General features: G+C 33.5%; 3 protein-coding genes and 1 long non-coding RNA gene across 14 annotated transcripts; 2 read left to right on the top strand and 2 right to left on the bottom strand.

Annotated features, from left to right (window-relative positions):
* Positions 1 to 3075: 3075 nt before the first annotated feature.
* LOC150026024 (uncharacterized) lies at positions 3076 to 3876 on the top strand. The gene is made up of 3 exons (XR_016523551.1): positions 3076 to 3182; positions 3275 to 3381; positions 3830 to 3876. It is a non-coding gene; the product is annotated as an uncharacterized LOC150026024 (long non-coding RNA).
* A 2338-nt stretch (positions 3877 to 6214) lies between these two features.
* Positions 6215 to 10362, bottom strand: LOC150026023 (DNA mismatch repair protein MLH1-like). Of its 10 annotated transcripts, none has more exons than XR_016522932.1 (7): positions 9687 to 10181; positions 9432 to 9607; positions 9064 to 9136; positions 8335 to 8469; positions 8024 to 8234; positions 7249 to 7516; positions 6215 to 6486 (listed from the first exon to the last, which is right to left on the bottom strand). XR_016522932.1 is itself a non-coding variant. In XM_090304334.1 (7 exons), exons 1-7 carry the CDS (start codon positions 9906 to 9908, stop codon positions 6388 to 6390), a joined length of 1065 nt encoding a protein of 354 aa, XP_090160460.1. In that variant the 5' UTR covers positions 9909 to 10181; the 3' UTR covers positions 6215 to 6387. The 10 variants fall into 10 exon arrangements, 8 of the variants coding, with proteins under 8 accessions (XP_090160460.1, XP_090160461.1, XP_090160459.1 ...); XR_016522931.1 differs by having other exon boundaries at positions 9064 to 9157; positions 9687 to 10051; XM_090304334.1 differs by having other exon boundaries at positions 7368 to 7516.
* A 1450-nt stretch (positions 10363 to 11812) lies between these two features.
* On the bottom strand, positions 11813 to 17983 carry LOC137827610 (methylenetetrahydrofolate reductase (NADH) 2). Its single transcript, XM_068633818.2, has 12 exons — positions 17728 to 17983; positions 17137 to 17559; positions 16457 to 16517; positions 16265 to 16347; positions 15779 to 15952; positions 15174 to 15347; positions 14979 to 15079; positions 14778 to 14889; positions 13604 to 13684; positions 13335 to 13512; positions 12269 to 12603; positions 11813 to 12161 (listed from the first exon to the last, which is right to left on the bottom strand). Exons 2-12 carry the CDS (start codon positions 17539 to 17541, stop codon positions 12078 to 12080), a joined length of 1788 nt encoding a protein of 595 aa, XP_068489919.1. The 5' UTR covers positions 17542 to 17559; positions 17728 to 17983; the 3' UTR covers positions 11813 to 12077.
* Positions 17984 to 20795: 2812 nt separating this feature from the next.
* Positions 20796 to 24290, top strand: LOC137827609 (BolA-like family protein). Of its 2 annotated transcripts, XM_068633817.2 has the most exons (4): positions 20796 to 21192; positions 21270 to 21337; positions 23749 to 23930; positions 24030 to 24290. In XM_068633817.2, the coding sequence occupies exons 1-3, from the start codon at positions 20926 to 20928 to the stop codon at positions 23912 to 23914; spliced, it is 501 nt and encodes a 166-aa protein (XP_068489918.1). In that variant the 5' UTR covers positions 20796 to 20925; the 3' UTR covers positions 23915 to 23930; positions 24030 to 24290. The 2 variants fall into 2 exon arrangements, with proteins under 2 accessions (XP_068489918.1, XP_068489916.1); XM_068633815.2 differs by having other exon boundaries at positions 20797 to 21192; positions 23749 to 24290.
* The last annotated feature ends 232 nt before the right edge of the window (positions 24291 to 24522 follow it).

The following is a 24522-nucleotide window of genomic DNA, read 5'->3' as shown; positions in this document are numbered from 1 at the left end:
GGGACAAAACGCGAAAAATTTTTGAAGTCAAACGGATGAGTATTCACCTTCGAAAAAAATCAAATAGTTTCACACACAAACGAACCTTCCTTTTAGCCCTGGCAGTGACGAATAAAATATTTATTGCTAATCTTGTGGGACGAATCTAGGGCTCAAACCTCAGCCAAAACTCAATAGACACAGTGACAAATGTCTGGTAAAAATTTCATATGGAGTAAGGCGTAATAAGTCCCAGACCGAGAGTGAACAAAACCGGTTTTCCAAAAACATAACGTTCTGGCTTTTCTTCCCCGTATCTTATCTTCTTTTTGTGATTCGTTTATGGACTTGCCTCCTTACCTGGGTGCAAACAACATACGAAAGTGCTTGTGTGAATTTTTTTCAGCGCAATACGAACCCAGAATGAAATTGCAGAAATTAGGCCGGAATTTCAAGAGTTTCGGCTAAACTCACCCATAATAAACTCATCCAAGATAAACTCACCCATGAAAAACTCACCCACGATAAAATACCCACGATAAACTCACCTACCATAAACTCGTCCACGATAAAATACCCCACGATAAAGTCACCCACAATAAAATCAGCCACTATAAAATCACCCATGATAAACTTACCTAAGATAAACTCACCAAGGATAAACTCAACCACGATAAACTCACCCACGCTATACTCACCCAAGAGAAACTCACCCAGTGATTTGATTCCACTAGCCATATAGAGAATGATTCTTAACATTCTTAGGAATCACCTTGAGCTGGACATTATTGAGGCACTTTTCTTAGAGTTGGATCATTGTTCTAAGACAAGAACTCACCAAAAACTAGTACCAAATCCCAAACTCATTTGGATGTTCTACATATTGTCAAATTGAACCAAAAGAGATGGAGGAAAGGCAAAAACACTAATTAACAAAACAAAACAGTAAGGTATCGAATCAAATTGCTAGAATTGAAGAAGAAAAGATGAAAAACAGCCAAGAACACAAATGAACCATAGCTACACAATAACAAGCTGAAATTGCCGAACCAAAACAACTAGAAAACAAGCTAAGACAAGGAAATTAACAAGAGAAGAAAGGAAGGAGAAGAGAGTGCTCATGAAGATGGATGAATGATGAATGATCTCGCCACTAGAAGTGTGGTTGCTCCTAGATGAGAGTGTTGCCGCCACTTGAGGACACCATGGATCCTTCAAGATAAGACTAGAGAAGAAGGCTCAAAAGCTCTCCAATGCTCACTCCAATTTTGAGTATAGTTTCTTTAGATAAATTCAAATCTCAAATTTACAAAGAGAGCACCTGTATTTATAGCTAAGGTGCTGAAATGTAAGCTACACAAATTCAAAAACTCCCTCCTAAAAAGCTTCTAGAATTTGCGCCTAAAACAAAGCATGAGGAAGGTGTGATCCCTTCTCTCACTTTGGCACCTCCTTATTTACTCCTACACCTATCTACTAACACACCCCCCCCCCCCAAGACTCTTAACTAAAGACTAAAAGATGCTTTAACAATAGAGGTTTCTAATGTTTCCCTCTAAGCACCTTCAACAATATTCTTTATTATTTAATACTTGGCCTTGCCCTTCATAGGATGGACTTGGGTTTGGGCTTGGGCTTTGGGCTTGGGCCTCTCTTTATTTTATGTCTTCTTTTAATTTTGAGAAGACTAGAAGGAAGAACTTCAAGTGTGATGGTGAATTGCCTCTTCCTTCATTAATAAAAACCTCCTTTACTTGACTCTCATCACCCAGGGTAAACTCAACCACGATAAACTCACGCATGATAAAATCACTCACGATAAAGTCACCCATGATAAACTCACCCACGATAAACTCACACAAAAAAATCACCCACGATAAAATCATCCACGATAAAGTCACCCACAATAAAATCACCTAGGATAAACTCACGCACGATAAACTCACCCATGATACACTCACCCACGATAAAATCACTCACGATAAAGTCACTCACGATAAAATCACCCACGATAAAATCACCCACGATAAAATCAGTCACGCTAAACTCACCCACGATAAACTCATGCACGATAACCTCACATACGATAAAATCACCCACGATAAACTCACCCAAGATAAACTCACCCACGATAAACTCACCCATGATAAAGTCACCCACGATAAAATCACCTACGATAAACTCACCCACGATAAACTCACCCACGATAAAGTCACCCACGATAAAATCACCCATGATAAAATCACTCACGCTAAACTCACCCACGATAAACTCACCCACGATAAAATCACCTACCATAAACTCACCTAGCATAAACTCATTTTCCAAAGTTTTAGGATTTTTAGGGTTTTGAAAGGTTTCTACGGTTTGTAGGGTTTCTAGGATTCTTACCTGCAACGTGCTACCTTAAATCCTAAACACTAAACCATAAACCTTAAACCCTAACCACTTTTTATTCTTGTTCCTGGTTATTGTTTTTCGTAATGGTTACATACCTCAATAGAAATGAATCTCTCAGCCGATTCTAACTGAAAAAGAGCTATGACTTGTACTTTTAAAGGAGGGAGAAGGGGATAGATGATCAATGCAATATATTTGACATGTTGCCTGGGGCTTATAAAGTTATTATGGATAACATGTATATAGATACCTATTTTGTTTTCTGGGAGTCTAAAATTGATCGAATTAAGTTTCATTTTGTTAAATAGCATTGGGTTAAACAAATGATAAAGATTGGTGTTCTATTTGAGGGGCTATGAAAATTATGTTCAGTTCAAACTTCAGTTTTTGTGTATCTGGTCAGAGTCCTTTCCTAGAACCCCCTAGAATTGCTTACATTTTTTGCTTGTATATTGTCATACCCAGTTTCCTTCCGAGACCAAATATTTTCTGTACTACAGGCTGAAGTGATACAGTTATGTTAAACAGTACAATGGTAAAACAACCATGAAGTGAGTAAATTTTGTCCTTTGACATCTGTTTTCCTCCCAGAGTGTAATTTCTATACATGGATATATGTTTGCGATTATTGACTGTGCTGTTTGTAGAAAACTAATTTTTAATGGTAATGTAGATATTCATTTTGGGCTTTGGGAACATTGGAATGGATTTAGCAAAGCGTTTGCATCCATTTGGTGTACGAGTTATGGCTACAAAGCGTAGCTGGGCTTCATATGCACAGGAGGCTAGCAAATTAAGCAGAAGTATTTTCCTTCCCAATTTTTGTGAACCATTACTTGAAATAAGCCTCATTTATTTGTCTATTTCTTAACATGTTTTTAATTATTTGTTGAAGATGATGCACATGATCTTGTTGATGTGAAGGGTAGTCATGAAGATATATATGACTTTGCAAGGAAGGCTGACATTGTTGTTTGCTGCCTAAGATTAAACAATGAAACGGTTGGACCTTTTAGAATCCTTCATTTATTTTGTTTTTGCTGAACTTCCATTGCTTTAGTTACTTTTAGCTACTTTGGTTCCCTTTTTGTTTTTTATTAAAGCTTTTGAGATTGGTGAAAACCCATGGTAGATGGTTGACAAATGGGTAAACAATTTCTTTTTTATTTTGTATATTTCTTTATCCTATCTTTCTTCTCCCTTTTTTGGTTTGATATGTATGTGTTATTATTTAGAAAGTCTTGTTTCTTTTTCCTTAGAAGTAACCAATGTACTGATTCAGAATCTAAGTTGATTATTGCATGTATCTGTTTGTGCTTAAAAGCTTCAGTGACATCTAGTTCTGCCTTTTTTTTAAATGCTTTTAAATGCATTCTGTGAACTAAGCATAATATTAATGGACTCTTTTTTTTCCAGTACATGCTTCTTGACTTGATATGATGTTTTTCAGGCTGGTATTATAAACAATAAGTTCGTATCTTCTATGAAAAAGGTGTGTTCACCATTTCAGATGAACTTCTCTGATTTACTTATTTTTCTTTTTATAGAAGTTATGCTCATTTGGTATATATTATCTTTGATATCTCAATATGAAATATTTTCAAATTGAAACTTTTGAATAACTTGTGAATTCCGATAGAATGAACTTTTCCTGTAAGGCACTGTTGGATTAAAAGTACCTACCAAGGATGCTAATAGATAGCTCACAGGTAGTTAGTGGGGCCCACCCATTCCTAACCGAGTTATCTAGAGTCTGGTTAATCCATTGAGTTATTTGGTAGATAAATAAGAGGGAAAATGTACAGTAAATTGGGATTGTAACTAAGTTATTTTCTCAGTTGGAAGATGTGACACATGGAAGGATACTTTCCTTATGATCAGAATTCTGCAATAATTATTTGTTCCTTCTTTGGAGTAAATCCCCATTCTAATCCTTGACTTCTCAATATCTCATATCGGCTTAAATAGTGGGAAAGATTACTGCAGATCTTAATCAGTTAATGGACGGGACCTGTCATTTTCTGACGAGTTTATTTTTTTCTAGCTGTTTTTACCATTTTCACTTTGTTTTCTGATAGTGTGAAGTCATCACAAATTTATTAGTTTTTCTGCTAACACCACATTATTTGTAGGAAAACAAGCAAATGTAACATTAATGAAATATCTTTTGGTTTAACTTGCTAGGTAGTTGTAACTTTTGATGAATTTCCTTGTGATTATACAATTGTATATTTCAGGGTGCGCTTCTGGTGAATGTTGCTAGAGGTGGTCTTGTGGACTGTGATCAACAACCTTGAATCAGGTCATTTAGGAGGGTTAGGCACTGATGTTGCTTGGACTGAGCCGTTTACTCCTCACATTGCAGGGGTCACAGAACATTCTTATAGATCCAAGGCCAAGGTTTGTGGGGACACTTCACACTTGCCCTTCCTCTGAAGTATCTAAATCCATTAAAAGTCGTTTTCCCTATGCTTAAATTGAATTGCTTTGTACTTTATTTTTCTGAATTATATATGCTACCATTGAATATATTAAAGAGTGAGAGGACCAATAAACTCCTGTCAAATCTGATACTTTTCTTGCCTGTTGTTCTATTGCAGGCTGTTGGCGATGTTGTTCTTCAACTTCATGCCGGGCTTCCTTTGACAGGGATAGAGTTAGTTAATTGATTTAGTGCAAACAAATAATTTCATTGTCGTCCACTTCCTGAATTTTATAATGTAAGAAGAATTCTTAGGTGCCAAAACACTGCACTTTCAAAAGAAAATTGAGATGAGGCAATATTATGTGTTGTCCATTTCCTTGTTCTATGGTTGTGATTAACCAATTGTTCTTTAGTAGTGGGTTGTGGAAAGCAAATAAGTTTGATTTTGGATCCCATTATTGCCATTATTGAGATTGGGAATGCATGTCTCTTTAGGAAGGACTAATTGTGATTTGGAATGCAAGAAATCTTAGACATTTTGTTACAAAATAACTTAATACTGTTTTGCTTGTTGTTACTTGAATTAGAATAATTTACATGAAGATGTTATACTATAATTAGAGTACTAGAAAACATGTTTTGCAGTGCTTATTGGTTATGATCTTCACAATTCCACCTACAAAAACTCTTTCGATGCTTTGACGTCAAAGTTATATCAATGGTTTAACTTTTGGTCTTTTCTATAAAGAAAGAATGAAAGCATATTGCAGGGAAAGAAATAATTCCATGTTTCTAATTACTTCTGTCAATAATATGAATGAAAATTATCAGTTTCGTTATTTACTGATATAATGGATACTTACGTTAAGATTGAAAGTAGAGTATTTTGTTGACAATTTTCATAATTAATTCATCTTTTTTAAAGTTGTTTTTACCCTACAAGTTAATAAAATTTATCAGCATTTTATTTCTTTTATTATTTATTTAGCATTTAGCGAAAATGCTTTACTTGACTTTCAAAAATAATTAAATGTTAAGTTATTGAAGACACGTTATACAGATAACATCACAATACTACAAAGTGGCTTTGAAAGAGGCAAATGTAAATAATACTTAAAATTAAAGAACAATTGTAAGAGTCAAACTGCACAATTCTAAAAATTTGATTTACTGCCAATTTTATATAAAAACAACATATTGTCACCTGCCTTTCCTATCTCTATGAATTCAATTGACAGAGAAAAAAACAATATACTAAAAATGTATCAAATACTGAAAACATGTGCCAAAAATGAGAGATATGTTGGAATTTAAAGTTGATATGGGATATGTTCATGAGATAAAGGTGGGGATAACTTGATAAGTGAATATTCATTTAAGAACTCGTTGGAACAATTGTAAGAGTCAAACTGCACAATTCTAAAAATTTCATTTACTGCCAATTTTATATAAAAACAACATATTGTCACCTGCCTTTCCTATCTCTATGAATTCAATTGGCGGAGCAAAAAACAATATACTAAAAATGTATCAAATACTTAAAACATGTGCCAAAAACATTAAGCATCACGTAGCAAACATACTTATTCTAGAAATGTCCGCGCCTCATTGGAACTCCTCAATGTTGATTCAACCACCAACTGTATCTTCTCAATGATGACTTCCTGATTTAAAAGAAACACCTGTATGCAAAAAAAAAAGCACTATTTTCAACATCAGAGAATGAAGAAATAGGGTATCATGATGGTATCATTTACTAGGGATAGAAGTTTCATCCAGTCCACACAACTTAAATAAAATTGCTTCCTAGTTTGTTCATCAACTACCACTGATGATCCTTTTATTAAAGTGTCTTTGTCCAAGACGTAAAAATTCAATCCCTGCCATCATTATTCATCTAAATATAAACTTGAATTTCCACACAGGGTAAAGTGAGACTGCATACTTTCTGCATTACAAGCTCAGAGTGTTCTTATTTATCTGAGGAGATGTTAGAAATACAACTCATCGTGAATTTTTACCAATTGGAAAGTTAGTTCAAGACATGATATCAGATTATCTATGACCATGAGGTTAGAAGTTCAATCCATGCCATCCTCATTCTTCTAAATGTAAATTGAATTTCAGCACAATGTATTGTGGTTAGCCCATGCATAGTCCATGTTTCAAGCTCAAAGGACTCTTGTGCAAGGTGTCATGTTAGATACCAAAATATTGATATATCTTCTAGTTACAACTTAAGCTTTTGAGCTAGTTGGTTCATGACACCATCAACATTCAATTTCCTTAGCAAACATCATGATTAAATCACACATCAGAAGCTTATTCGATTCTTTCATCAATTCTGTTCAGAACCATCCAACCCAAATTATAATTTCATTGCCAATATTTACCACACCCAAATAGCCAAAAGACTACACATAATCTAAGACACTTTAACCCACCAATTTTCTATCTTCAGAACTAACATTTTTGCCAGGAGTAACACAACCTTGAGTCAATGACTTTAGCAGTAATGATCATAAAGAATCACTAACATGCATATTCATAACTAGGCTTTTACCTCCCCCTTTGTCGGATGTAAATTGACATCCATATTCTCTGGTGGTAAAACAATTGAGATATATATGAAGGGCTTAGATGCTTTTGGTAATGTTGCTGCATAAACAATCTCAATGGCTCTCTTCAGTGCAGAGCACTCAACCAGTCTATCTGAAGAACATATACAAGATTTTAATGAGAATCTATAAACAATTATCTTGTGGAATAATGAGAAATTTGAAGTAAATAAAGATAAGCACTTAACAAAAGAGGGGGGAATAGTCACTGACAGTTCAATATTTTTTTACAGTGTCATCTAATCACAAACGACTATAAACACCAAAATAGTCCCACCAAAGATGAATTTCAATTAATTGACTGTAAAAATAATTTGCACTAGAAGTATATATCCATTAAACTCTAAACAAAATAATATATCACACAAAACTGGCTAAAGATGAAAGTGAAACTCCATATTTAAAGTTTCCATGTGCACCCACCCATGAATTAGTATAAGGATGTTGAACACCCGATTACTTGAGGGAAAGAGACAAGCAGATGCAAAGCAAAAATCAAACACCGTATATTATTTTATGTATACAGTAGCATTAATCTAATAGAAAACACCTTCAAAATTTTAAAAGCACCATAGTTAATGTTTGTACAATTCATGTATACCATTGATGAAAAGCACCATTGTCATTTTCTTTGCAGCATAATTCGCATTGGACATGTAGCCATGCATCTCAAAAACTGAAGAAGATGGATCATCATCGGAAGCTTCAATTTCAATCAAATTGCTAACAACTGAGACCCCATAAACAGATTTGATGGCATCGAGCCTTGAAGATGGGGCAAAAGTGTGAACATCAGCTCTAACAGCTCCATGCTGATTGCAGCATCCAACAAAAAATTAACATATGTAATTTACAATGCAGCTAGCTAATAAGATGCTGTAGCAAATATGTTTTGCTGCTCAAGAGACCAACCTTTCTGCAATAGAAACCAACTTTTGGATGATGAATAGCAAACCGGCTTACTAAGTCTACAATCCTTGCATAATCATCAGAATATTTCTGCAGTATCTCCCTCCTTGTAGTCATGTTATAGAACAGTTTCTCAACCTGTCAACAGATTCACAATGCCAATTGCTTATTAACAAAAGCATAAGAACATGCCAGTTCAGAACTCCAACAAGTCCTAGTAACAGGCCTTAGTTTCAGGTAATCAGAAAGCAACATTCTAATCAGCTTCACTACAGACCCTTAATAATTAAAATATAGACAAAAATGACTTAATTGCAATTTTGGCCCGTTAATGCTATCTTTTCACACATTTGGTTCCCGCTATTTTAACTAAGCAAGACCTGTCATGTCAGCACAGATGTGCTGAAATTAGACTACGGTAGAGTGTCATGTTACTGCCACATCAACATCTCTGTAATATTAGATATCAAGTTAACATCAATAGATGAACCAAAACTGTATAATTAAAATAGTAAGATCAAAATTTGCCAAAAAAGAGATGGAGAGATCAAATTAGTCAAGTCATAATAATAACGAGACAAAATATGCATAGTGTTGTTCACACATAAATAGACCATTAATAATATCACATATTAATGACAATGTCATTACTTTATTACATAAATATTTACATGAAAACAAATCACAATGAAACAAAAGAAGAAGCCATGGAGAAGGCATTCTTTTACCAACCATTATCTGTGTTCCTTTAAAAGCAGCACATGGCATGGGTTCGTACTGCATGACACCGTCTCTGTAGGACACGCTGAACAACGGAAGTGTAAATCTATTATATCATATATAAGAAACAAACTTATTATGAAGGCTTGTTTGGATAAACTCTTTGTTAAGCAATTTAAAGAATAAATAAATAAAAATGAATTTCTAGGTAAGCTAAAATTAGCTTCTCTGAAAGATGATTGTAATGGAAAAGTTTATTTAATGTTTGTTTCTTATCTTTTTGCCCTAAAGCGCTGATAGAAGAGTGTGATAGAAGAGTGTATACCCAAAAACACACTATAAAAGTAGGGAAATGGATAAAAACATGAAGAAGCAAGTACATGTAACCGTGCAACTGGCCTTTGAAAATGGTGTTGACGGTGACGTGACCGACATAAGTCATGCTGGCGAGAGCCTCGCCGCGATGGCAAAATCCCATGCACTTGATGCGCTGCAAGTCGTCAAACGCGGAGATAGACGTGGTGTGGCGCTTGCACAGAATCGGCAAGTCCTCGAACTGCACACGAGCGGAATCAAAACGCGAGCACAGTGTGAAATGACACGACGAACGGAAGATTGAATTGAGAGTGACTTACTCGGATTCCGTGGCCGTCGTCGGAGACTTGGATGAGCTTGAAGCCGCCACCCTTGATGAGGACATGGACGTAGGAGGCGGAGGCGTCGAGGCTGTTCTCGAGGAGAACCTTGACGACGGAGAGAGGCCGCTGGATGACACTGCCGGCGGCGATTCGGTTGATAACGGTTTCCCTCAGGCGCTGGATTTTGAGAGGCTCCATTCGAATCTCAGTGTCTTCCATGCACTCACTCTCGCTCACGCACTACTTCAATTCTATCGGCTCAATTTGTCTTGCGCGCCCTAAACCTGTGATTGCTGCCGATAAGTGGTAAGGGAAAGTTGAAGTGGAGAGGTGAGAACCCAAGGGTGTTTGTTTCAGCCAATTTGAACCTAAACCTAAGCATAAGTATATACTGTTTACATCTTCAGCTTTCCCTTTCCACTCCTCGGTAACAAACACAGGCTTAGGGTTTGAACCGGGCACAAAGACAAATTGAGCAGATAGAATTGAAGTAGTGCGTGAGCGTGAGTGAGTGTATGGAAAACACTGAGATTCGAATGGAACCTCCCAAAATCCAGCGCCTGAGGAAAACCGTTCCGAATCGCCGTCCACAGTGTCATCCAGCGGCCTGTCTCTAAGCTCCTCCTGTATCTGAGCTCCTCGACGCCTCCGCCTCCTCCGTCAATGTCGTCATAAGTATATACGGTTCACATATTCAGCAAATTGAAAAGAAAAAATGAGGAACACCTCAGCTTCTAACAAAAAAAAATTATATCCTTTTTATTTTTATACATAACAATAAATTTTAATAAAAATCATCAAATTATAATCTAAATATAAAATATTATTAATATTAAAAATAAAATTATTAAAATAATAATAATATTAACTGAAATAATTTTTTAAAATAATCATAATAAATGTAAATCAAATAATTTTAATAAATAATAATAATATTATTATTATTAATTATTTTTATTTTTTTTATTTATATTAAATATTATTAATGTTATTATTAATAATAAAATTAAATATAATTATTTATAAATAAAACTTAAAATAATTTTAATTAACTAAAATATACACACACAAAAAATTAATCATTATTTATTCTTCTTTTATGTACAATGATAAATTTATAATCTTACAATTTTTACTATTCAAAATAATTTATAATATTCTTACTATCATCACATCACTAACCAATTTCAATAAATTTTTCTCACACATTTATTTTATCATACCATTATCCAAACAACCTCAACTTTATTCACATTTTCTTCACATTTCCATTATCTCACACCCTCAACTTTCCACTTCCACGCCGTCTTAGTCCAAACAAAGCCAAAACCAAATTTACTCTACTCAAAATTTATTTATATTTTACAATTTTTTTCTCTGTTAATCATATCTTACACATAGTATTTTTCAAGTATATCACAAACAGCATTTAAATCTTCCAACATAATATAACATGTACTAAATTAATTTGATTTCGCTATTAATATTCAAACATAATTAAAATTTAAAATTCACTCCATAGACCACTCATATTATTCTTCGTATATTTAAGAGAAAATCCTATATTTATTATATTTTTTTCATTTGAAATTTTTTCTATAAAAGGTAGATGTTGTTTCTTCCTATATTTTTCATTTGAAATCCTATATTTTTTTCATTTGAAATCTTTTCTATAATTTAAATTTGATGTTTATCTAGGTATAGTTATTTCATCTTACTCCATTTGTGTGAGAAAAAAATAGTTCTTTTTAATCAAAACAATTAATAAAGAAAATGGATTATTACTAAACAATGTAATTCTTTTTTGTATCATATTGATTCGTATTAGTCGTATTATTTAAAGATAATATTTTGTATCACCGTGAGGTGTTTAATAAAATAATAAACGAAAAACTAATTAATACAATAACTTTAATAGTCTCGCGTTGTATGTAAATCTTTCCTATTAAATTTATTTGTCTTAATTTTTATATCGGATTACTAATTCTAACAGTCAAAGCCAAAGCAGTTGCTAAAGCAGGGACATCAACTAATTAGCATTTGGAATACATCTGATATCTTTCTCGAATGTCAACATAGGAGGAGGAGGTTGTCGGAAACAAAGAAATAATGGGTCAGAAAAATATAAAAGGCACGAGACTTTAACCTTTTACTTTCACTGTTCACTGGTGTATATATAGAAACAGGAATCAAATTCAGAGGAAAGAGTAACTTCTCTTCAAGTCGACTTAGTTACTCTGAAGAATGATAAAACAAAGACGTATGGGACACAAACATATCCCAAAAATAATTTGCCACTTTCACTTAAAACCATGTGTTATACGGATACAGATAATCATATTGAGAAGAAAAAAAAAAGGAAAAGAACGAATAAATAAGAAGCTCGTGTCAGAAATCTGCAAAGACGGCAAAAAGATCACCATTGATGTAATCGTTGTCGACCAAACTGACCAAGAAGTAGCTTCCACCCACCTGTGACACAAAAGAATTATCAAAGCTCTAGCATCTAGCTGAAAACAAAAACACAGCACAGCCATCAAATACACAGGTTTTACAGGACCATAGTTTTAGAAACCAACCTCTTCAACCAATTTCCTGGATGCATCACCCTCAGGGTACAAGCTGGCCCATCCTCTTGACCAAATTTCAAATGCCTCATCTTTCCATACATTGAAACTGACAGGATCTACAATGGTTGGTTGTTTTATCTCCTTAGCTGGGAAGACACCCCATGTCACAGCATTAACATCAGTTTGACCCACATTAGATTTCCAGCTCCCTTCTTTATTCACAGCCATATAAGTTAAAGAGGTCCGATCCTTGCATTTATCAACTAGTGTATCCAGCTTTTCCTTGGAGCAGAAGAACTCTACATATGCCTTCTGATAAACATACCCACCAGATCCACCCCAGCCTAGGCCATATCAAAACAAAGGATTTAGTGTAGATTTATTGCAAACCCACAAATACGGACAAGATATCAATACCCTCAGTCATAAAATCCACTGGTATTCTGCTCAGAAGATCTCAATATTCGTTCTCTATCCCTATTTTGTTTTCAGTATTCTGTTCAATCTTCCTCTTTCATTTTACAACATAAACTGGAAGATCATGTTCGAAGGGTAATCAACCTAACTGTAAGTAACCGAGTTGTAATAAATAATAGAAATAGTAAAAGGTATCAAAATATTGGGGAAGGAAATGAGCCTTACTCAACCCTAAAACCTAGCTAATGGAAGCGGACTGTGCAATTCTTGTAGGGAATATTTGGGCCATATTGCTAGCTAGACATCTTAACAGAATCCCAGATCTGGACATGTTCAGGTACCTAACACCTAGATGTTAGGCTCTCAAACCCATAAACTATGTACAAGTCAAGACAGAAAGGGAAAAGGTTGGCAAACATCTGACCATAACCATGGTCCAGACACAAGTAACTATAGTTGTTTGTGCTTTCATCCTGCCACGACTGCCTAGCACCTTCTTCTAACTCATTCCAAAATGCAAACCTCTAGAGATATTCAACTATCTAACTTGAATCAGAAAGTTAGTCATTCTTTCTATAGCTAGTACAAACTAGAATACTGTAAACCCACGTCCAGAAAATATCATGCATGGATAAAAATAAACTTCTTTTACACCCACCTACAGTTGGAGAATCTGACTTTTCCCCGTTAACAGCTGGCTGGCTATTGATGGTGAGAAAGCCCTTTGAGTTAATCCTCTCCAGCTGCTCATTGATGATCTTTGTCTCTGGCTGAAGACCATCTAGTTCTGACCAAGGATTGCTTCTTAACTTTCCAATGCAATACATTTTAAATCTCTGATATATAACAAGAGTGGGTAAATTTAGATGATGTTTAAGTGTTAGCAAGACTATTCTAGCAATGTTCGAAGTGCAAAAATAACTCCACCTCATATATATCTTCAATGCTTTTCAAGGGAACAACCCATTCTTCAATAAGCTTCTTGTCCCGCGAGCGTGGTCGCATGAACTGCAAGAAAAAAAATGATGAATTATAGCACTAGCAAATTACAAGACGTACCAATTTCTAAAAGCTTCAATGTAGTTTTCACACTTCTGTTTCTGCCTTGTTTTCTTTTCCATGTGTTTTAGGCTTTGCATGACAAAGTAATTAGACTTTGCGTATGACCTTTCTATTCATTTTTTTCAAAATAAAGAGTTTATACAGCGTCATAATCACACAAAAAATATGATACCAAAACCTTGTTTTCCAATGTAGGGTGCTCAATATAACTCACATGAAATCCAAGGTTTCAAATTGCAATTTACACTACAACCATAATTGTAGCCACAATATTGTGGTTTTGGAGGTTTCCAAAAACGGCATCAGAATCAAAATTGTGATTGCATCAACTACATTTGTGAACAATTTTCCACAATTCAATATCAATACAATTGTGACTACAGTTTAGACTATCGATCTTAATCTATTCAAGATAGAGAAGTATGCAGAGAGTCAATGTTTCTTAAAGGACTATTCTGATATGAATGATTGTGTGTGCAAGCGTCTAGGTCCTCTCGTAAAAGATTTCGAAGAACGATTAGGCTTTGGACAAAGGGAACCTTTAGGTGGCTTCCAATTATACCAAGAACGAGAACAACAATAGAGAATATGATAGAGAATAGAGAAAAGGAAACAAGGTGCATATATTATTTATATCCCAAATAATAGTTCAATACTCTATTTATAGAGTACTAAAGATTACAAATGATAGAGATAAGTTATGCTAATTAAATCCCAACTAATTAAATCCCAATATCTACTAATTAAATCTTAACAACCCAACAATAATATTAATTAAATCCCAAAACTTTAGGATATAACATATTCTTATTAGATTCATCACTGGCAGCAGTATGTTTGACATTACATTTGGATTGATAGTTTGCACTTTTAGTTTCTCCCCAAAGTACTAATAAAATTTAATTTTAGATAAATGGTCTACTATTAAAAAATTTATCTTGATCTACCAGTAGTGCAGAGACTTTTTTATCCTCTGGGAAAGAAAATAAAAGTGTTAAATAACATACACAAATTTAAATCACTAAGTAACCGTGTGCACCTGATAATCAGTTAATGCACCATATGATGGGTTACAGGAATCACCCCAGCGCCCATGTGGATATTGATCCCATCCTATGGTTCTTGATATGTAGCTTTTTGGACGATTTGACCTTTGATAGTTGTATAAAGAAAGTAAGAAATCATTCATACAGATTCACTCATTATGGAAGACAACATGACAGTTGCAAAGGTAACATACCAAAAGATTGGACGGACGTCTTCTTTAACACGGAAAACATTTGTGGGACGTCTCCATGGTAAGGATCTAGAAATTTTGGACTCTTCAATTAAGCCAAGGTTCTGCCAAAAGCAACATTAATATCAACTTTCAAATAGGTTAAGTCTTCAAAAACTAACAATTAAAGTATACACATCACATGCCATAGGAGCCAACCATTAGTATTGCTAAAGCTGATTTCTCCATATTTAGTGTATAAAGATGCAATGCCTTAATTCCATGAGATAAAATCTTTTTGCACATTTCAGTTCCCAAGTGAACTCCATAAGACTTGACAGCTTCTTCATTGTCCTTGATAGGCTCTAAAGCAGACATAATGTCAGCTGGTATCTATATTGTGTCATTGAAAATAAAACAATGTATTAGTTCAAGGGACTTGAGTAATATAACAAATTGGTAAAAAGTGACAAGTACACGCATATTACATAACAATGACATATTATGTGGAAACATATTATCTTAACATTGATCCCTAATACTAGTTAATTATGTTCACTCGTCCAACACAACATTCTAGAATTTAACTATCTATCGCAAGTAATACTTTACCTCCCACTGTATGTTGAGGTTTAATTTTTATTAATATTCTGAAGCACAAGTGATATTTTCTTCCAGTATACATGTATATAAAGAGAGATCAATATGTATCGTTCAAGTGCCTTTTTTATGCTTTCTTTAGACTCCCATCCTGCAAGGTCCTTAAGATTATTGAAGGTTTCCAATACTTAATAAAAGGTCTATACAATAAAATAAATTCTTACCTTTGTTTTACAAAACCCAGTCATGCGGAGAAAGCCCTTGTAATTATTAATGGGCATAATTCCAGGTACAATAGGACAAGTTATTCCAATTTGGCGACAGTCATTCACAAATTTCAGAAATGTATCCGTATCATAAAATAACTGGGTGACAATCAGATCTGCTCCGGCATCAACCTATAGAAAAACATGAACTCAGAATAGGAGGGCCGAGAAAGAGGCAGAAAAATTAACAAAAAAAATCCTTGCAAAAGAATCCTTCACGACTGTCAACCCTTCACTTGCTACTTTTCATTTTCATTTAAAAGAAAGCTAAGTTTATCCAAAAATGACGCATTTCTCTTTAGTATCTTTTTTTTTTTTTTTTTTTGCCGCTCTTGTTTAAGAATAGAAGTCACAGATTAAAATAATTCCCTAAATTATGTTCCAGAACTGATAAAAAAAACTTTTAACACATAAAACGGGTGGATTCTAATTCAATGACTAGACCTTGCTCTTCAGGTATTCAAGATCTTTTTGATAACCTTCAGCTGTAGCCAACCCATCACTTCCAATAACATCCGGATGTGCCTCTGTAGAGAAAGACTGTAGATTGTAAGAGAAAATGATGGTGGAAAAAGGAGCAGAAAAGCACTAAACAGAATGAGATAATGAAGTTGAAAATCATGAGATGTGCGGAACCTGGATAACCAGCGATTGTAATGCCAAAGTAGTCACCATATTTAGCTCTGATATGTTTCACCTACAAAAAATTGGCACCCAAAAAATCAGCACTCAAACAATCTGAACTAACAGGATCAACAGCTAGTATCAAATATGAAACTAAGACCAAAGTTTTATCATCACTAAAAATGCAGTATAATGTTCCAAAATTCATTAAGCGTTTGATTTAAAAAAAAAGTTTCATTCTTTATATTTTCAGGCAGTGCAGAGTATCCAGGTGCTTTGCCATTAACAAATTTCCATCAAGGAACACGACTGACCCACCTTTAGTGGGTTCTCCCCTCCCAAACACGTTTTTTCCATCCACAAGACTTAAATCCAAATCTAAATCAAAAGGAGCAAGTTGCCAACAACTCGTTGGTTCAGCATATCTCAGATCTCAGATAGTGCAAAAAATGAGACACTGACAAGTTACAAGAGAGGAGTTGGTCTGTGTGCACAATTGAAATCTTTTCTTAAAAAAGGGTTTCTACGAAAATAGCTATAAACCATCAAAGTCCTTCCAAATGGAGTCTAGAATTGGTAAAATAGAGCCTGAGTGAGGGTGAAAGGGTTCTGTAACCATCCCAGCTGAGATTGGCAAAAATAGAATGAATTATATAAATATGAGGAAAATTGGAGGTGAAAGGAATTGGTACCAGGTCGCGTGCGCAGGCAAAGCCGCCTTCAACCTGCACAAATTTGTCCTGGCCATGTGGGGGGTCACCTCGAAGAGCAAGCACATTCTGGAGGCCATTGGACTTGATGGTGTGGAGAGCATGGTCTATCTTCTCAACAGGCATGTTGGTGCAGGTGAGGTGCATCATGGTATCCACACAGACAATGTTCTGCATCTTGTTGGCAATTTCCAAAGTTAGATCAGCGGTGGTTCCACCAGCACCCCAGGTGATATCACAGAACGAGGGATTGTGCGCCACCATGCGGTCCATCCTCTCAAACAAATTGTCCACCCCATCCTCGGTCTTGGGCGGGAAGAACTCAAACGAGAACACCACCCTGTTTGGATCAGCTGCGGCTTCATGTATTTTATCTATGATCTTCATTTTCTACAGTTTTTATCCCTAAGACCAGGCCAACCAAAACACTAGTAGATCAGATCAGCTAGATCCAACAAACAATCGGATCGGAGATTGGTATTCATACAATAACATTATACATCATTTCACATTTTATAATTATAGCATTAAGAAAGAAAAGTTGAAAGGAACGGGAGCAATAGTCGTTCGTACCTTGTGGTGTGAGGTGAGGTAGGGAGAGATAGTGTAAGCGCGCAATGTGAGGAGTGGAAGTGCGGTTATATATAGACGGAACGAGCGCAGATACAAAGGTAGATCTATCTCTGAGACACTATGGTTGGTGGCAACTGGCTACCGGTTACCGACCCTTGTTCAAAATTTCCTAACATTTGTGGGTGAGTGGGGACAACAACTAATTTCTTCACAACAATTTTGGAGATATTCTTTCTCCTCCTTTTTTAATTAAGATGGGTTCAGCTACTACAGTCATTTCAAATAAATATAATAATTGTAAAGACTATTTTATTTTATTTTTTTATACTCAACTTTTCTATAGCATTTATTTTATTAATTATGGTATGGAAATAGACTGTGAACTTTCTAGTATTTATGTTTTAATTAATTTTTTAACTTTAAATTTCAATATTTTTAGTTTATATTTTCTTGTTTAGTATAAGAATGATTATAGCCATCATCTTTTCAAATAAATAAATAAAATTTACTGACTTTTTCAATATAATTTTTTAGTTCACACTACTTTTAGTTAAATGTTAAAGAGAGTTGTTTAGGTATATATATATATATATATATATATATATATATATATATATATATATATATATATATATATATATATTCTGGGTAAGTTATTCCTTTTTCTTGTTTTGAAGAGTTTATAAAAATAATTAAAAACACTTTCCAATATTTTTTTATGGATTCTTTCAAATATTATTCAAATTACTAATAATTCTTCTCACATTTTCACTCTCTCACATCCTCAACTTTTCACTGTTACACACCCTCTAATTCAAACAAAGTCTAAAGAAATCACATTCACTCCTCTTTTACCTATCCACTAAAGTTATGCTACTTGGCTAATATCTAAACTTGTTATCTACCATATCCAAAAATCTATATAATAAAATTCTATATAATAGAAAGATATATATATATAAATATATAAGAAAATTTTAACTTGTGAAAATATACTAATTTTTTTATCTTATGTAAAAAATATTGCAACTAATTTAATAAATGGTTTAATAATAAAACAAAATAGCCAAAACCGATCATTTTTAATTGAAGTGGCATTTCAATAACACCAGCAACTAAAAAGAGTTAATTATGTTCAAATTAAAAATATTAAAGTGTTTTCCATAAATTTTAAAATATTTGCATGCTAGTTTTATTTTTAAAAAATAATGTTAGAGATCTATATCAACTCTATATAATCAAATTGTAGAAGCGAAAGAGTTTACAGAATCTATCTTAATGAGATTTTTTAAATCTATAGTTTAGTTTCTATTTTACTTTTTAATAAAAAAGTTATATTTTAATTTTTAACATACATTTTTGTCTGTGTGTATTAATATCTTTTAAGTGATAGATTATCTTTTTAGGTGAAACTGTAATTTTAAATTGTTTTGTTTAAAAAATCAATTAATGTGATTAAACAATTTGTTCCGTCGATTTGGTTTACAATGCTTATTTCTTTCTTTCCTATCTCACAAGCACACAATTTACAATTGATAAAATTTTTTAAAAACTCATTGAAAAGAAGAGTAAAATATAGCACATCTCACATAAGCTAACATAAGCTATAAAGAATTGAGAGATGTGTGTTTACTGAAAACAATGTTATATATATATATATATATATATATATATATATATATATAATGTGTATTTATGTCATGCTTCCAAGAACACACACAATATAGAAAAGAAAAGCACACAAATTACAAAAAGTCAAAAAATAAAAAATTAATAACAAACAGAAAAGAAGATAATAACAGTTGAGCTTTCTTAAATATATATATATATATATATTAATAATTCATATTTATATTTGTATCATAATATAATCTAATATAAATAATAATTATTTATCTACCACTTTTATATTACTAATAAATTTCAATAAATTTTTCTCACAAATTTATTATAACATACTCAAATCCAAACAACGTCACTTTCTTCATTATTTTCTCTTAAATTATTTCTCCAATCCAAACACAGTTTTTATTTTCTTAAATTTGAAAACATTGTTTTTTATTTTTAAAAATATATTTTAGTCACTTTTTATAAAGATATTTTTTATTAAATAGTTTCTTTGTAATTCACTTCTAAATTTTCTGTAAAGAGTAATTTTTGTTTTCTCTTTATTATACCTTTTAAGTATTAAGAGTTTTCAATATGATTTTTAAAATTTCATGATTCTTAAAAAGAAAATGCTGCAATTAAAAATTCTCAAAAATACCGAAAAAACTTGTTGAGTGGGTAATTTTAATTTTACATATATATAAGAACAATTGCAGCTCATAAAACCAAAGGATCGTAATAAGAAAATAAAACTTGGCAAAACTATAGGGATTGATATAGTAATTTAACCTATAGATTTTTAACTATAAAATTTCGAAACTCATTAAACAGAAATTATAAATTACCATTTACTTTGTAATTATTATTAATTCCCATATTATTTTTCTTTTACTGCCGTGGTTGGTGGCTTCAGTTGGTAAGGATTTGGTGGTGGACCAAATACTTGTGTGGTAGGTGCTATTTTGCATTATCTTTTCAAAAATAGAGAAAAGAAAACTATGTTTGGTTTGGATCAGACAGAGGAATTAGGTTAGATTGCAATAAGGTATATATGTTATTTGTGATTAAAGCTTCATTGTAAAGGTTATAGCACAAGCAAAGTTAGTATATATTGATATTAGTGGTTCATGTGAACAAAATCATCTTAATAGTCCCTCATTCTTCTCGTGTTGCACTTATTAAGATATTTTAAAGGCTAAAGTAATTTTTTTCATTTTTTGAAAAAAGTTGGTTTTTGCACATTATGTTGAAAGTACAAAGAAGATGAAGATGGAAAAGTAAGATTAACCAAAGTAATTAATAAAGAGGAAGTTTGTATACCCCTTAACTCAATGAATACTTAGTGAAACCTTAAGGAATAATAAATATTTTAACCTAGTTTTAAGTCTCTAATCTTAAAAGACTTATATGCTGAAAAGAAATAAATATGTATATAAAATTAGACATACTGGAATCATTATTAATTTAACTAATTTTGAATTGAAAATAGAAATGAGTTAACGAAGAAAAGAAGAAAAAGAAATAAAAGGAAGGGTTGAGAGGAAGGGAAGGAAGATTTGAAAGAAGAAAGAAGGAAGCATAGCAGAGAAGATGCGGTCTCAGGTGTTCTCGCTCTCAGCCAACAATACCTTTCTGCGACAAGCTCTTCCTCTTCTCGTCAAACCCTACAAATCCATTCTCTTTCCCACTGCTCTCACCTCCACATCTGCTTCACAAACCCTCCTTCGCAATACTCCACTTCTTCCATCGCTCAACCTATTCACCACCAATTCTCTTCGCAACTTCACTTCACGCGCCACCCATGTCAACGATGCTGGCTCCGTCGACCTGCCTCTCATTCAGTCCATGCACAACAAGGTATTCTTTCCCACCTTTCACTCCATTCACAACAATATTTTCTCACATACCTTTTAAATGTCAATTCTCCCCAACAGATAAAGGAACAACTCAATGCAGAATCTGTCTCCGTGAAGGATGCTTATGGCGATGGTCGCCATGTTACGTGAGATTTCCTTTCAAGCTTTCAAATGAATTTTTCTGTCTTAGAATTTAATTTATTCTTTTCATTAAAGATTTTTTGGCAGGGATTATATTTCCTCTAAAACATACAAACTGAATATCAACAAGATGCTTAAGAGCCTCAATTCAAAAGGCAATAATCTAGTAAATCTCCCTAGTCCCTATCAGAAACGCAAACTCTCTTATAATAAATCGTGAGCTGAACACCAGAGAAAATCGTTAACATATCATCTATTGTTGCAAACAGAAATCCCTGAAGAAGTACACACTTTACCTCTCACTCACCCCCACAATGGTCTTGACTATTGAGCTGTACTCCCAGGCCTATTGGCCGATACCTCCATTTTCATGACTAAACTACACAAATATTGAGCTGTACTTCTCAAGTTGCGTAAGGTTCAAATTTAAATACAACTATACAAGCAACTTTATACCATTCAGCAATCAAGTACCTAGCAATTTGACTATTGAGTATTTCTTTTATCTTTGTAAATTAGGATTTTGCCAAGAGCATTCTTAATATATCTTAGGATTCACACATTTGTATCCCAACGGTCTTGACAAGAAGAGTTTAAAAGTTAAGTTACTATGCTCACTCTAGAAGCAATGTCAGGATGAGTTACAAAGACATAACTTACTTATGAACTAACCGTCGTTTGGATCTCCCAAGGTCTAAATACAACTCTCCTTAGTTAGGTACAAGTTTGATACTTAGATCTATTGGTGTGTCTATTCGTTTAGCATTTAAACCTCCCGTTTGTTCTAAAATATCCCTAGCATATTTCCTCTATTATATGACCAAAAAACCCTTGGATTGAACAACTTCAATACCAAGGAAGTATTGCAATGTAGGTCTTTTATCTTGAACTGTTAAGCACGATATTGTTTCAAATTGACAATACCCTCTTTATCAGTAGTGTCATAACAATGTCATTCACATATACATCTGGAACCAAATATTCACGGGGAAGATTGTACAGAGGAGAACGAGGATGCATGTTTTTGCAATCAATACATCTGGAATAATCTTGAACAAAGGAAACATAATATTACTTACATTCAATAGGTTCATTGTTTTTTTTTTCTGCAATACAAACAATTTCTTGATTGAAAGGCAATTAAGTTAATAGAAATGTAAAAGATATATATATATATATATATATATATATGTATGTGTGTGTGTGTGAAAATGATATATATAATAATAATTATTCATTGGTCGTCGGTACAGAGTCACTAGTGAGAGGGATTTATGACCCAACCTACGAACCATAACCTGATTTCGATCCAAGTGAAATAGTTATACCTATTTATCTTCTCATTACTAACAACAATATGTTTAGAAAAGATGTGATTATTTGTTTTGAATGTGGGATTGGTGTTAGAAGACATTCTGTTTTCTAGTCTGAAAATATAAAAGGATACAAGACTTATAGAAGGAATTTAATATGAATTCTGTTATTTTGTCTTTTCTCATTCTTAATCATTTCTCTTTGTAGCTGTTTTACTTTGGTTTACATTTTTTCTCTTTATCTAAATGAATAAATGTATTGTTTGTATATACCTTTTTGATTTCAGTAAAAAAAGAAAAGAAAAAATATTTCTTCTCATATCGAGGATCTTCCTTCTTCTCTTTTGTTCATTTCTATTCTTATTTTATAATAGAAAAAACATTAAAATAATAGTATGAGAAAAGAAGTTCAAACCACAAGATCAACTCCAGTGGAGCTACAACTGCAAGGGTGTGGTTGCACGGAGGAGGCAACTTCTGCGAGTGGCGATTGGTCCTTAGCCGTAGCCACACGTGCCGCCATGCCCCAGTAATGAAGTCAGACCAGTGTGTACAAGACTTGCGTGTGAGGGCGCATGGGTTGGTATTATGGGTCATGCTTTGTACGGTTGTGTAGATTGGCATGACACGATCCCAATCTATATGGTCATTGGAAAAGTCGAAATAGCAAGGTTATATTTATATTTGTAATGATGTTTGTTCTACTATCATACTTTTATTTATTCTTTACTGATAATAAAAAAACCTTGCTATTTCTAATTATAAAGATATGATCTTTATATATGTAATTATAATAAAAGCTAATACTAATATCTTTTGAAATAATAGTCTCTTTAATGTGTATGTTCCCTGCAAGAGAGGCTATGTATATTCCTCAGAAATCAGCTAAATATCTCGTTCTTCAAAGTTTGAGGGTGTAATTGATGCCACAAAGAGAGAAAAAGGGTCTCAAATTGAAACATGTCTAGTCAATTTTTTATTCCCTATGGTAGATATTTTTATTCCTTGAAGCAAGGTGCCAATTTTTGTACTATTAGCTGCATTTGAGACTTAGATCACAGCTTGGCTGGAACATAGCTCTAATATGTGGTGTGATGTTGCAGTATTGATGTGGTATCTACTGCCTTTGAGGGACAATCAGCCGTTAATAGGCAAAGGATGGTCTATAAAGCTATATGGGAGGAGCTTCAGACTGTAGTCCATGCAGTTGATCAGATGACTACTAGCACTCCTGCTGAAGTAGCCACACGAAGTGATAAAGGATCATGAGAGCATACATTGACTGGTTAGTTATGGGAGTGAACAAGGAGTGTTTGTGCTCTTTCTAGATTTTTGCATTGCTGTTTTCTAGGAATGAATTTCTAATTTTAAACTACCATTACAGTATTTCACATGCTACTGAACATCAGTTTTTCAGTGCACATCCTTGGAGTTTCTACATTCAATAATTTGGCAGTGAACTACTTGGTCAAACAACCAAGCCTTGTCTTACTAGGTGAGGTTGTTTGCGTGGATTAAATTAAAGAATGCAATAATGTCTTGTTAATCATTTACGGACAAAATTATGGACATCTAGATCCTTAAATATTTTGGCCATAGTTTTCTTTGGTCTTATTATTAGTGATTAAGCCAGTCTTCAATCTGATACACCCGCCTTATTATTAGAACTTTTATTGTTAATGTCTTCAAAAAAAAAGGTAACTGTAGAAGTCAATAAACTTACAATATATGAAAATTTTAATTGAATCACAAGTATCGTAAAAGTCAATTAATGACATATGATGATTTTAATTGAACCATAGCGTAAAAATAGTTTTTGGACCATTCATTTATATTTACTTTTATTTCTCCAGTTGAATAACAGATCTAGACATATC

Source organism: Phaseolus vulgaris, chromosome 7, assembly GCF_051622355.1.
Source record: "Phaseolus vulgaris cultivar YP4 chromosome 7, ASM5162235v1, whole genome shotgun sequence".
Classification (NCBI taxonomy): Eukaryota; Viridiplantae; Streptophyta; class Magnoliopsida; order Fabales; family Fabaceae; genus Phaseolus; species Phaseolus vulgaris.
The sequence above is the reverse complement of the archived record's forward strand: the minus strand, read 5'-3'. Positions and strand labels throughout refer to the sequence as shown.